The sequence below is a fragment of the Petaurus breviceps genome, unplaced genomic scaffold, assembly GCF_028583685.1.
Source record: "Petaurus breviceps papuanus isolate PSGF00001 unplaced genomic scaffold, PetGlider_PUasm1.0 428, whole genome shotgun sequence".
In the NCBI taxonomy this organism is placed as follows: Eukaryota; Metazoa; Chordata; class Mammalia; order Diprotodontia; family Petauridae; genus Petaurus; species Petaurus breviceps.
In genome coordinates, this window is record NW_027186331.1 from 1,888,506 (window position 1) to 1,902,348 (window position 13,843).

The following is a 13,843-nucleotide window of genomic DNA, read 5'->3' on the forward strand; positions in this document are numbered from 1 at the left end:
TCCAAAATGGGGGGAAAAAAAAAGGAAAGAAATTATGAGACCCTTAAGTTGGTAAGAGACCAAAGGTAGGCTGAATGTCCAGAGATACTTCCTAAAGAGGAGGGCTGCCCAAAGGGGAACAGCATGCCATGGCAGGTAGGGCCTATCAGCTTAGGCTGCATGGATGACTTTGTTGGGCATGATACAAGAGAAGATTCCTGGGCAGGAACCACTTGGACAAGATGCCTCTGAGGTGCTGTAACATCTCAGGTCAGACATCCAGGCTGCAATGTCCCAGCACTAACCAGCCGTGCCCTCCTGGAGGCTCTGACTCCTCATCCTCCCTGGCCCCTGCTGCCCCCACCCTGGTACAGGGGCCTCCCAAGAGGGGGAAGCACTCCCCAAGCTGGAGGGAGGGAGGCAAGGACAAGGGCACTGGCTTAGCCATCTTTACCAAGAAGCCAGCAGAAAGCACTCACATCACTGGGGTACCTGGGTCTCCCTCCCGTGGCGAGGACAATGTGATCTGCGGTAACGAGCATCTGAAAACAAAAGCAGAGTGCATGTGAGCAAAGTGACGGCTGGGGCACTTCACTAAGCACCACTGCTCTTGCTGTTCCCTGGCCCAGCCATGGCATGGTGAGCGGGAGGTGAGCCACCTCTCCCTGGGCACAGAACCAGCCAGGAGGAAGCTGGGGCCTTTCATCTCATCCCATCCCGACCCATGGCATTGCAGTCTCCCTAGCAGCTGTTGCCAATGAGACACCGCTGGGCAGGGCAGTGGTTAGACCACTCCTGGGGTGATCTAGGGGTCAGGAAGCCCCAACTTTGAATGTGGCCTCAGACACTTCCTAGCCATGTGACCTGGTGCGAGCCCCTTCACCTCTGTCTGCCTCAATTTTCCCATCTGTACGTGGGGATCATTATAGTACCCCTCAGGTACTATAGTCACCCCAGGATGACTGTGAGGTCCAAGTTTAAAGGGCCCTAAAAACACCAGCTCCCTACAGTCAGCAGCTCACCTCTTTTCCTGCTTTGGTGAAACCCCGCACCGTGTGGTCATTCACAAAACTGCCTTGGATGTTAAAATATTTGACATTCCTGAAAAACAAATGTGAGCCTTTAGGTTCTGCAATATTAAAAAAAAAAATGTGTGAAGCCACTTCTGTTTACCAGGTGCTGGGCAGACAAAGGGAGAGCCAGCAGACACTGTGGGAACCTGCCCTCAAGGAGCCATCATGCCAGGACATCGCAACAGGGGAAGGAGAGGCCACTTCAGGGCTGAACTCGAGGGCTGCCCTTTCTCCAAAGCCTAAACCTCCACCTCCTAGCCCCTCAAGGAAGAGAACAATCTTTTTCTTCCCAGACAATTTTGTTTTTTCTAGCTTTATCAGTTGCATGCCCCGGTCATCTATCTCCTCTTTCTCTATTTTATTCATGTCAGCAATGGGAGATATAAAATTTCCCCTAAGAACAGTTTTCTTTATCCCATAAGTTTTGGTATGTTGTTTCATTGTTGTCATTCTCTTGGATGAAGTTATTGTTTCTATGATTTGCTGTTTGACCCACTCATTCTTTAGGATTAGATTACTTAGTTTCCAATTAATTTTTAGTCTATCTTTCCATGGTCCTTTATTACTTGTAACTTTTATTGCATCATGATCTGAAAAGGATGCATTCAATATTTCTGTCTTTCTACATTGGATTGAGGTTTTTCTGCCCTAGTACAAGGTCAATTTTTGTGTAGGTGCCATATACCACTGAGAAAAAAGGTATGTTCCTTTCTATCCCCATTCAGTTTTCTTCACAGGTCTAAATGTCTAACTTTTATAAAATTCTCTTCACCTCCTTAACTTCTTTCTTGTTTATTTTGTGGTTAGATTTATCTAGTTCTGAGAGGGGAAGCTGAGGTCCCCCCCTAGTAGTTTTGCAGTCTATTGCTTCCTGTAACTCCCTTAACTTATTGAAGAATTTGGATGCTATATCACTTGGTGCATATAATGATATCACTTCATTGTCTATGGTACCTTTTAGCAGGATGTCATTTCTTTCCTTATCTCTTTTAATTAGATCAATTTTTGCTTTTGCTTTGTCTGAGATCAGGATTGCTACTCTGTCTGCTTATTTTACTTCACTGGAAGGATAATATACTTTGACTCCAGCCTTTTACCTTTACTCTGTGTGTATCTCTCTGCTTCAAAAATATTTCTTGCAAACATATTGCAGGTTTCTGTTTTTTTATCCACTCTGCTATCCACTTCCATTTTTTGGAAGAGTTCATCCCATTCACATTCACAGTTATGATTACTATCTGTGTCTTTCTCTCCATCTTGTTTCCCCCCATTTTCTCTCTCTCCTTTCTCCCTTTCCCTCCTCAGTGGAGTTTTGCTTTTGACCACCACCTCCCTCAGTCTGCCCTCCCTTCTTTCCCTTTTCCCTTTCTACTTCCTAAGGGTAAGTTAGATTTCTATACTGAATTGATTATGTTATACCCTCTTTGAATCAAATCTGACAACAGTAAGGTTCAGACAATGCTCATCTTCCTCCCTTCTTTACCTCTACTGTAATAGGTCTTTATGCCTCTTCATGTGATGTAATTTACCCTTGTTTGCCTCCTCTTTTCCTCTTTTCCCAATGCAATCCCTTTTCACCACTTAGATTTTTTTTTATCATCACATCAAAGTCAATTTGTACCTATGCCCTCTATGTAAACCCCTTTTAAATACCGTAACAACAATACAGTTCTCAAGAGTTACAAGTGTCACCTTCCCTTAGAGGGATATAAACAGTCTATCCTTATTAATAACATGTTGTTATTTTCTTTCCTGTTTACTTTTTTATACTTCTCTTGAGGCTTGTATTTGAAGATCAAATTTTCTGTTGAGCTCTGGACTTTCATCAGGAAGGTTTGGAAGTCCCCTATTTCGCTGAAATATCTCCTCCTCTGAAAGATTATGCTCAATTTTGCTGGGTAGTTGATCTTTGGTTGTAATCCAAGCTCCTTTGCCTGACAGAATATCATATTCCATGCTCTTCAATCTCTGAATGTGAAACTGCAAGGTCCTATGTAATACTGAGTGTGATTTAATGATATTTAAATTGTTGCTTTCTGGCTCTCTTTGACCTGAAAATTTTGGAATTTGGCTACAATATTCCTTGGTATTTTCATTTTGGGATCTCTTTTAGGAGGTGATCAATGGATTCTTTTGATGACTATTTTACTCTCTGGTTCTAGGACCTCAGGGCTGTTTTCCTTGATGATTTCTTGAAAGATGCTATCCAGGTTTTTTTTTTTTTTCATCATTTTCAGGCAGAGCAATAATTTTAAAATGGTCTCTCCTGGATCTATCTTCCAGGTTAGTTGTTTTACCAATAAGGTATTTTACATTTTCTTCTATTTTTTTTCATTCTTTTGCTTCTGACTGATTTTTGATATCTCATAGAGTCATCAGTTTCCACTTGCCCAATTCTAATTTTTAACAAATTGTTTTCTTCAATTAGACTTTGTACTTCCTTTTCCATTGAGACAATTCTATTTTTCTCAGGCGCTGTTTCCTTCCATCCTTCCATCCAATCAGTCTCCGCATGTGGGTGGTTTTCCCCTCTTCTCCCACAGTGCCCACTTCCATCAGTTTCTCTTCAGCCATGTGGCTGGCACCCTAGCTCAGGGCTTCATCAGCTTCTGCCTCCTCACTGACACCCCACTTCCAGGTTCTCCTCTCCTTAACACAGCCTCCACAGAGCTGCTGGAACCTTCCCAGGCACAGGTCTGAATGTCTCTCTCCCTGCTCTCCTCAACCATCTTCAGTGGCTCCCTGTTTCCTCCAGGATACAATCTCTCAGTGCAGCCAGTTACCAACCATGGATCAGAGACCAAGCACATATCAGAGAACGTGTGAGGCCCGAGAAGGCGAAGAAAGTAGAGAGCCCTCACCCCCTCAAGGAGCTCATGCTCTGGAGCAAATGGGAAGCGAGTATGGACAAAACAGCTTGTAAAACATGAGGTTGTCTGGCTGGGGGGGGGGGGGGGGGGGGCAGAGAAATCCAGAAAGGCCTCCTGGAGGAGGTGATGTCTGGAACAAACTGAAGGGAACAAGGAAGCCTGAGATACAAATGCCTCTGTACAAATGCTGGCTTGCTGTTCTTTGAAATCCCACCGTGGCACTTTTGCACTGGCTATTCCCCTCCCCTGCCCCCAAACCTCTACCTTGCTGAAGCCCGAGCCTCTTTCCTTCAAGTCCAGCTTCACTTCCCCGCCCCAGTTATCTGGCATTAATTTGTGTGAAAGCATCGGGTTCCCACAGTGCAGTGGGAGAGACTCGAGGGCAGGTACTGGGGGGCTGGCATGTTCCCCATAGCCAGCCTAGGACTCTGCACTAAACAGGGAGGCAGGCAGGCTGAGATTGAGGTGAGACTGGCAGATGGAGAAGGGGGAGCAAGGGGGCTTCCCACTCCCCCTCTTTCTTCTTCCCTGGGAAGCAGAGCCCAGTAAAAATGCAGGTCAGGTACTGCTTCAGAGCTGGTGAAGAAGGCAGGTCCATGCCTGGAAGAGCTGGCCTTCTGAAGCCACTCAGAACAGGACACAAGTCCAGACCCTGGTGACTCCCTGCAGATGCTGAAGCCCAGCTGCCTTTGGCCCATGTGACCTCCTTTCCTGCTGCCCCCTCCTCAGTCCCTGGGCCTCTGTAGCCAGTGTGGAGCCTGGTCACATGTGTGCAGAGAAGTCAAGAGCACATATTAGCTGAAGGGCCTGCAAGGGAGACAGCTGACAGCCCATGATCATGAGGACAACACCTCCTGTTTCTGGAGTCCCCAGGTTTGCAGAGCACCTTACACACACTCATCTGATACTCATGGACCACGTTGGAATGCAGCTGCTGCCATTATCCCCACTTTACAGAGGAGCATACTGAGGCTTGCCCAGGGCCCTTCCTGGGGCCAGGCCCCATCCTGGCTGCCGGGCTGCCCTGGCCCCTACATTATTCACACAAAGCCTGGCTGCCACCTCCATCACTCAGGGTCTGTGGGACTTTCATTTGGCTCCCATGGTCCGCCAGGCACAGTAATGCCTGAAGCCGATGTCATTCTAGAATGATGCAAAGTGAGTGCCTGGAGAACGGAGGGATGGGTCTGTCCCCTCCCCGTGCCCCTTGGGGACTTAGGCAGCTGCGTGAGCCCTGCAAGCCTTGAAGCTCCTTGGAACCTCGACCAAGTCACTTGTTCATGGGCCTCCCTTGTGACTGAGCTAAGACCCTGCATCTTGCACCCCTGTGCACCTGGCATCTGGTCTTCCCTCCCAGCTCAGCCTGGGGGCCAGACAGGGTAGGCAGTGAGCTCCCCTCCACAGGCTGGGTGCCCACCAGGCAGCCAAGGGAGCAGCCTGGCCTCCAGCCCACAGGATGAGAGGAGGGACAGGGCAATCAGAGAGACACAGAGCCAGGGGGCTTCCTGGCAGCCCAGAGTGCAGAGAAAACAGGTGTGTGTGCACACACGTGTGTGTATGTGTGTCTGCACGTGTGTCTGAGCGTGACTATATACGTGCCTGCACACATGTGTGCATGTCTGTACATGTGTGTATATACACATGTGCATGTGGCCGTGCCTCCCTGGGCAGGTGGGGGCCACATGGGATGATATGGGCCTGTGCAGGCCTAGCCATGACCGCTGCACATGTGCCCCAGGGCCGGCGGAGGGGAGGCCCACATCTCCACACCCATGCACCCACATGCCCTCGCACACCTACCGTTCTTGCAGCTGTACCCGGTAGCCCCAGTTCAGGGACTTGACGTGGTTCTGAATCGCTTTGGTCATCTGCTGCCTATTGGAGAAGGGAAAGGGGAGGTCAAGTCTGGCAGCAATAATCCAGCAGCAGTTTTTAAGCACCTACTGTATGTTGCTGGCCCATGGGCTGTCAGCACAGGTCTATACCTAACACAGCGGCCACATCCCAGAGCTTCCTCCCAAGTTGGCCTCTAAGGGCTGAGCAGGGTCCTCCTGTGGGGGCATGAGCATGCAGTCTGCAGACCCCCAAGCTGGAGCCTCAGCCACGGGCATTGCTGGGAAAAACATGGGCCAGCTGATCTGCCCCAAGAAAAATGGGCTGTCTTCCTCAGCTTGGAGCCCCCGAATCCCACCTGGACCAGCAGGAATGAATGAGTGCCAGTCACCCCTCAAGCAGGGTGTGCACCCAGGGCGGTACATGCCTAGGCAACCCAGGACCCTGCAGCCTGAGGGCTTCCTCAGGATCCTGCCTCATGAACCCCTGTGTGTGGGGGCATGGCTCATCACACAGGCCACAGGCAATGAAGCTGCCCTGTTTGTGGACTGACTGTGCCCAACAGCGCTGGCTGCTGCAGCTTCCTAAGTGGTCAGAAGGGGTCTGGGGGAGGCAAGTGCCTCCCTGCAGTGGCAGAGCAGGGAGCCCACAGTCAGGACTGCAGGTGGCAGCAGGCCCTTACCAGTCATGTGGCGCCGAGGGGGCCACACCCCAGCCATAGTGATGGGCATCCGCCAGGGCACCTCCTAGAAGAGCTGCGTGATGCATGAGCTTCTTGGGGATACAGCCCACGTTCACGCACGTGCCCCCCAGACCCCAGCTAGTGCCTGAAATAAGAGGAGAAATTCTTCTTACTATTAGTACTGATATGTAGACAGGTGTGACAAATGCAATGCTTATTGCCACCCCCTGGCATCTGTCAATCTCCTTGCCCTTCAATGATGGGGACGGTCTTAGCATGAGGACAATGCAGTGCTCCAAGGCATGGGAAGGGTCTTAGAGGGTCAGCTGGAAGGCAGGCACAGCAAAGAGCCCAGGCCAGGAACCAGGGACACAGGCAGCCGGACAAGGCTAAACACAGTACGATGCCAGCCTGGCAGGCCTCAAATGCCAGGCCTTACAATGGCAAGCAAAGAAGTACTTAATACTTGTCATGGCAAACAAAGAAGCCTTGTTTCAGCTCAAGTTTCTTTTAAGCCTTGCCCATGATTATATCAAGTCTTTGGTAAGAAGCATAACTTGTGAATCCCACAACTTGTTAACCCCTGTTGCTTATGCAACAGGAAGGAGCTAATGACCATATATATAAGGAGAAGCCCAAACGGGGAGACAGCAGAACTGAGAAGGGAGTGCTTGTGGTGGCTGGCACCCTGCTTGTCTTTGCTGATGTTTGTTTGTGACACTTTGTACGAAGCCCCGAAGGAGGGTTTTCTGCTTGTCTGTTCACAGAAGTCCTGGAGGAGGCCCTGGGGCTTTACTGATGATTTGTGCTGACCTCTTGGACTTGTTTGTGGGTCTCTGCTGATTTCACAGGCAGACAGTCAACTGATGATGGTGCCAGCAAAGTGCATGAATGTTGTTTTGGCTGTGTTAAGCTTTATCTTCCCAGAAACAGAAACTGCAAAGGACATGAGGTGGAATGGACACTGGGAGCTTCAATATGGAACTGGGCAAGGAGCTGGATGAGGAGCTGAGAGCTGCCTGCCTTTGAACTCAGGCGAGTTGGGCAGATTCAGGTAGAACCTGGGACCATGGAAGCCGGGAGCCAGCCTCGAGTCAAGATGAAAAAGCCCTCTCCTTGGGTACTTGATGCTGACTGAGAAGATCATGATTTACTGTGGCCTAGGGGTGGAGAACTTGGACCTTTGTACTCTGCATTCCTTAAGGAGTCCTGATCCTTAGGATGACTGAGTTAAGGACTTAATGATATCTTTTGTTTAAAACTATGTGGCCACTTTAGTGATCAGTTGTTATGTCACAACACTGTGAATACTTTACTCTGGTTTCCGTCAATGTTTTGTCTTAGCTTATCACTGAATAAATAGATAGTTCACTATACTATGTAACCAGAACCTTGAAGCTGTCCATGGCAGCAGTCCTCTGGAAAGCTGCTCGTGCTTGGCTTTACAGGCCTTGATGTTCCCGAGGGGCCGTGGGAGTGTGAGATTCTGGAGCAGAGCAGGCACATGACCACACCCGCCTGGCAGCCAGGCAGCTTAGGGGAACTTGGGTTTGAAATTTTGGATGAAAAGGAACTGAAACCACTTGGGAGCTCTGCGCTTTCTCTAGACCGTCCCCATCACTGAATGCCCCGCAATGGGCACCTCCAGGGTGATTCCTACTCGTAGCCATCTGAGCCCCTCCCCCAGCAAGAGCACCCTCTTTCCTATGGGCACACACCTGACCAGAGGTCTAGTGGGCCTTGAGGCCTCCCACCCTGGCCTGCCCTGGCCTGGCTGCCCTCAAGGCTCATGTTTCCTTTCTCCCCACTATGTCCAATCTGGCGTGAGCCCTCGTTACTCCAGCCAGACTGCTGCCTTGGTCTCTTACCCGGCTCCCTGCCAGGAGCAGAGGCCAGGGCAACCCTGAAAGAGGAGAAAATGCCAGTGTGGACGCTGGACAGAGCCTGATCCAAACAAGAATCTGGGGCATCGGTGCTCTGGAGGCTGCTGGATGGGAACTCCGCTCCAACAGCACAGGGACCTTTATGGGGCGGACAGCAACAGGCTTGTTCTTACCTCTGGGAGAAGGGGCCACAAAGTCCATGACAGCAACCTTCTTTCCAAACTCAGCAGCTTCAAAATTTGAGAGAACGAGACAGAGAAAGAAGAGGGAGGGGGAGAATAAGGGGAAAGAGAAAGGGAGGGAAGAGGAGGGGGGAGAAAACAGAAAAGAGGGGTGGAGAAAGAGGAAAGGGAAGGAAGGAAAGAGGGAGGGGAGAAAACAGAAAAGAGGGCGGAGAAAGAGGAAGGGGAAGGAAGGGGAGGGGAGAAAACAGAAAAGAGGGTGGAGGAGAAAGAGGAAGGGAAGGAAGGAAAGAGGGAGGGAAGAAAACAGAGGGGGCAGTGTTTACTTTGACATCAGGGAGGGCACAGTGTGAGCTCTACTTATCAGAGGGGGTTTTCAGGTTCCCCTGGATGCCAACTGCAGCCACAGAGGGGCATGGGTACAGAGCCATTAGTTTTGTGATATGCTTGATACCCCTGCCCTGAGGGGGCCATAAGGCAAACCTGGCGATGCACTGTCCACCCCAGCACCCTCTCTGCGTGGGCCTATGTGCTGCAGTACAAGGACAGATGGGGTGGTCACAGCTGCAGGTGAGCACTCCCTGCCCCCTCTTCTGCACACTGCAGCAATCCATGCTCTATGGATGCCTCCTCTCCATCTCCCAAAGCCAACACAGCCAGGGCTCCCACATCTCAAGAAACTCTGTTTCGGTCAGTGGGAGCGTGCTCTCCGCCAGCACAGTATGGTCTCTAAGAGCCTCTGATAGGGGGAGGATCTCAGTGGGTCCAGAGTGTTAGGCTGGTCCAGGGGCCTGGCAAAGCCTGCCAGGCTCCCAGGTCCCCTCCCGGCCACAGTGGGGCGTCAGGTCTGGTGGCCATGCGTATGGGGAAGCACTCCTGGGCCTGCATCTTCACCCCAGCCTTTCCACCTCTGGCTCAGAGAACCCTCATCAAGCCTTCTCCCTCCCCTGGAGGAGGGCTCAGCTCCTGGAGTGCTTGGATGGGGAATGGGGCTGGTGTAGGGTGGGCCCCTCATCCCCAACCTGACATACCTTCTTTGGCGCAGGCCAGGCCGCCAGAGCCCCCGCCGACCACCAGCAGGTCATACGCACCACCATCTACAAAAGGAACAGACCCATCTGAATGACCTGGAGAAAGTGCCAGTCCTCGGGGGTTGGCCCACATCTGTGCCTGTCTCTCATGTGCCCCCGTGTCTTCCTTGAGCACTGCCCGCATCTGTGCCTGCCCCTCATGTGCCCGTGTCTTCTTTGACCACTGCCTGTGTCTGTGCCTGCCCCTCATATGCCCCTGTGTCTTCCTTGAGTGCTGCCTGCATCTGTGCCCCTCACATGCCCCCACGTCTGCCTTGGGCACTGCCCACAACTGTGCCCCTCAGATGCAGGATCGGCCAGGATGGGGGATTCTCACCAGCCCTGGACCCTGCACACCAGGAGCCCAAACATGACCAAAGGACCAGAGGGAGAGATGTTGGTTCCCTTCCATTCTGGAGCCCCCAAGAGCAGACTGACTAGCCTCTGCTGTGGGGAGCACATGAGGACACTGTTCAGCACCCCCAAAGAACACGCTGGTACAAAGGTCTTTATGAAAAATCACAGGGTCACAGGGATCTGAAAACCTGCAGGCGCCTGTGCCAACAAATGTCAACCCCGCCCTCATTAAATGCAACCAGGATTAAGTTTGGGTTCTGGGTCTCTCCCTGTCCTAGGCACTGCCCTTGACCTTGCTTCTGTGCCCGGTCCCATGGCCTGGCTCGGCTATCCTTCATCATCCCAGAGACCCTGCCCTGTGAGGGCCTGGCCCCCCCTCGGCGAACTCATTACCAGCTCTTTCTTGGAAACGCAGCCTGCACCCCTGGGCCACCCTGGGCATTGGTTGGGGGTGCTCCCAAGGCCAGGCCAGCCCAGCTCCATCGGCATTTTTGAGTGACAGAGACACAGACGCACAGACTGTCACCAGCCTCCTGTAACTGGGCTCTAGGTCCCAAGGTCAGAAGACATCTCCTGACCCATCCCACCTCCCTCCACCCCCCCCCCAAAGGCTTGGGCCAGGGCTACCCAGTTTTGTTCTGGGAAGCTTGGACTCAGTTGAGGAGCCGCATTGGAGGACCCAGAGGGCCACATGTGGCCTCTGGGCCACAAGCTGCCCACCCAAGTCACCCAAGCCAGCTCAGCTGCACATACTTAGTGCACAAACCCTCCTGCCTCCAGGGCCTGGGCCCTGCTGCAGCCCGAGCTGACTGACCTGCCATTCTGTGGGCTCCTTCCAGCTCGGCTCTCCGGGCTCCAGGAGCTCCACAGAGCTGCCCAGGAGGGCAGAGAGACGGCCCGCCCCAGGTTAATCTGTCAGGGACCAGAGACCTGGCTTAGATAAGCACTGGCCCTGCTGGAAGGGAGGAAAAAACCACACCCCCTACTGTGACACCATGAAGGAGAACACTTCCAGGAGGGGGCTGCCAGGGCAGGATCTCCACGCCAGAAGGGCCCCCCAGGGCACACGGCCTCTCACCCGCTGGCAGCAGCTCCTGTCCTGAGCCAAGCTGTTCTCCTCCGGCAAAAGAGCCACCCTCCCTCTGACAGCACCCTCCAGGCCGCCCCACACTGACCCTCTGGGGCCCCCTCCCTCCACCGATCCTCTGACAACACCTTCTGGGGCCCTTCCCGCCTCTCCCTCTGCCCATGGACTCTCCAGCTCACCAAATGTGGGCCCCCTTGCCCCTTCCTCAAGAGCCTTCTAGAGCTCCCTACTGCCCTCCTAGAACACCGGGGGAGGCCCCAGGCTGGCTGCCCTCTCTGCCTCTGCTTGCCACTCCCCCCACCTCGACCCTCCCTTTGTTCATCCAAGGCCGAGCTTCCCTCAGACTCTGCCCCCCTGGCCTCTCCTTATGCCTCCAGAGAGGGGGGGCTCCTGACCTGGGCCTGCTACAGGTGGATGGCAGGGAGACCAGGAACGTGGGTGGGAAACAAGGAGGCTCAGGTGATGTGTGAGCATCTCCCTCAGCAATGAGTGCAGGCGACCAGTCTTTACTGTGGGAAAGGGCCGGGGAGCGGGCACAGGACACAGAGGGATGGCCCACGGCGGTGGGAAGAGCCAGTGACACCGAGGGTCTTCTTGCTCCCTCCCTCCCCTGTCTCTCCACACCGGCCTCCTAGGGGTTCAAATGCGCCCCCACCTCCCACCTCCGTGCCTTTGCTCTGGCTGTGCCCCCTGCCAGGGATACTCTCCCTCCAAGGCCCAGCTCCGACCCCATCTTCTACAGGAACAGAATGGAAGAAATGTTTATTCAGCGTCTACCAGACGTCGTGCACCGGCTAAGGGCCGAACAGGCTCAACTCGACCCTCCTGTCACCCCCCCAGAGCCACCACTTCCAGGGCAGGGCCTGGCAAACAGCAGGTGCTCAATAAGTGCTCAGTGATTGGCTGCCGTGGAATATGTGCAGGCGCCTGTGGTCTTCAGACAGACGCGGGAGAGCTTGGGAGGAAGTTAGCACGGCCCCTCCCGCCTTGTCCTGGACGGCGAGGAGAGGGCTGGGGCTGTTCATCTGGAGGCCCCCCCCAACTATGGCCTGGCACACTCCCTGGCACGCTGCTGCCCCGGGAAGGGAGAACCAGGAAAAGGAACGGGGTGGTCTGGCGCCAGAGCTGCCTGCACCCCCACCCAGGCGCCCCTGCCCCCGAGCTTCCCAGGCTCACAGTCAGTCCCCATAGGAGGAGATTTGAACTTGGATCTCCTGACTCCAGGCCGCCCTCTCGCTGTTGGTGGCTGCTGTCAGACCCTGCCAGGGGGCCCTTCAATCCAATCTGTCTTTATTAAGTGCCTACTGTGTGCAGCCACTATTCTAGGAGCTGGGAGCTCCAATCCGGCCACAGACAGGCCAAGCTGTGTGGCCCTGGGCTAGTCACCTAACCCTGCCTGCCTCAGTGTCCCCATCTGTAAAATGAGCTGGAGAAGGGAATGGCGCCCCCTCCGGCACCTCTGCCAGATGGGTCCGGGAGGATGAGGCAGGCAGAAGTCAGGGATGCACAGGACCCCCCTCCTGGGGCAGGGGGCGGGGGGAGGCCGCCCAAGCAGGTGCCCCTGAGAGCCCGAGGCATCTGCAGGCCTCCAGAGAGAGGTAAGGGCTGGACATGACGAAGCAGGGGCTGAAAGGGGGCGAGCTGGAGGAGGCCAGGCTGCTCATTCTACAGGCGGGGAAACTGAGGCCTGGGCACCGGCCAGTGCCGAGTTCAAGTCCTACCCCGGACCCCTGCTGGCTGCGTGACCGTGGGCAAGTCGCTAAGCTGCTCAGAAGGTGCCCATCTGAACGGGTGGGCGGAGCTCCCTAAACCAGTGACGTCACAGCTCTGGCTCCCGACCCCGCACACAGCAGGCGCTCAATAAATGCTCATTGTCTAGATCGTCCGATTAAGCTGGACTGGCAGCTCCTTGAGGGTGCCTGGTATACAACAGGCGCTCAGTAAGTGCTAGGTGTACCACCCAGGAGCCAGAGCAGGGGCTGTCACGAGGTGAGGAGGACTTCCCGCGGAGCGGCCAGCAGGGGGCCCCGCCCCCATCCCGCCCCCGCCGCAGCAGCACGCCCGGGACCCTGAGCCGTGACCCTGACTGCCGGCCCAGGCTGAGACGGCTCCTACCTGACAGGCCCCGGGTGGTGCAGACCAGCCCGCAGGGAGCCCGGGAGCCTGAAGCTCGCCACCGGAAGAGACGTCTCCAAGACTGGCGCGACGCCGCGGCCAAGGCCGCCGCCATCGTGCCCCGCGTGCCCGCAGTCAACTCCGCCTCCTCGCCCAGCTCGCACCCAATCACCGCCCTCCGTCGGGCCCCGCCCCCCCGGATGCGCCCTGCCTCCTGCCGCTCTCCTACCCAATCGCCGCGCTTCGCCCCACCTCCCCGCGCTCGCCGTCCCCAATCGCCGTCCTTGTCCCGGTTCCTCCTCCCTAGAGTATCCGGTCCCTTAGTCTGGTCAGCCACAGGCGGACACACCGTACCTTGACTCCAATATAGTGATGTCATGTCCTCTTCGAGAAGGACGGACTACAACCGACCAACCAACCGAGTACCTTACCGCCCTCCGCCCCACCCACTCCACCGTGCCCCGCCTCCCCGCGCTCCTCTGCGCCAACCTCCCACCTGACGGGCGCGCGCGGCGATCCCAGTGCCCAATCGCCGCCCTTCACCCCTCTAGGCCACGCCCACGGGGGCGCGCGCGCCCCGCCCCGCTCACCAAGGCTCTCGCCCCGCCCCCGCCCCGCCCCCGCCCCGCCCCGCCCCGCCCTTCGCCTCGGGTGGAGAACCTGCCTCCGAAGCTTCTGGTGTAGGCTAGGAAGACAGCGGGACAGCGGGAGA

The 13,843-nt window shown here is 54.8% G+C and overlaps 1 protein-coding gene across 4 annotated transcripts in view; it reads right to left on the minus strand.

Annotated features, from left to right (window-relative positions):
• The window catches only part of TXNRD2 (thioredoxin reductase 2), a 93,943-nt gene extending 80,437 nt beyond the window's left edge, over window positions 1-13,506 (minus strand). For 2 of the 4 annotated variants that reach the window (XM_069100844.1, XM_069100842.1), the window contains exons 1-7: window positions 13,132-13,291; window positions 9,534-9,599; window positions 8,494-8,550; window positions 6,438-6,582; window positions 5,723-5,797; window positions 1,002-1,080; window positions 459-521 (exon numbers count right to left, since the gene is read on the minus strand). In XM_069100844.1, coding sequence (XP_068956945.1) covers window positions 459-521; window positions 1,002-1,080; window positions 5,723-5,797; window positions 6,438-6,582; window positions 8,494-8,550; window positions 9,534-9,599; window positions 13,132-13,246 — 600 coding nt within the window. In that variant the 5' untranslated portion in view covers window positions 13,247-13,291. Of the gene's footprint in view, window positions 1-458; window positions 522-1,001; window positions 1,081-5,722; window positions 5,798-6,437; window positions 6,583-8,493; window positions 8,551-9,533; window positions 9,600-13,131; window positions 13,292-13,485 lie in introns of those variants that run through there. The other 2 variants (XM_069100846.1, XM_069100845.1) reach the window with 2 other exon arrangements.
• Window positions 13,507-13,843: the final 337 nt, after the last annotated feature.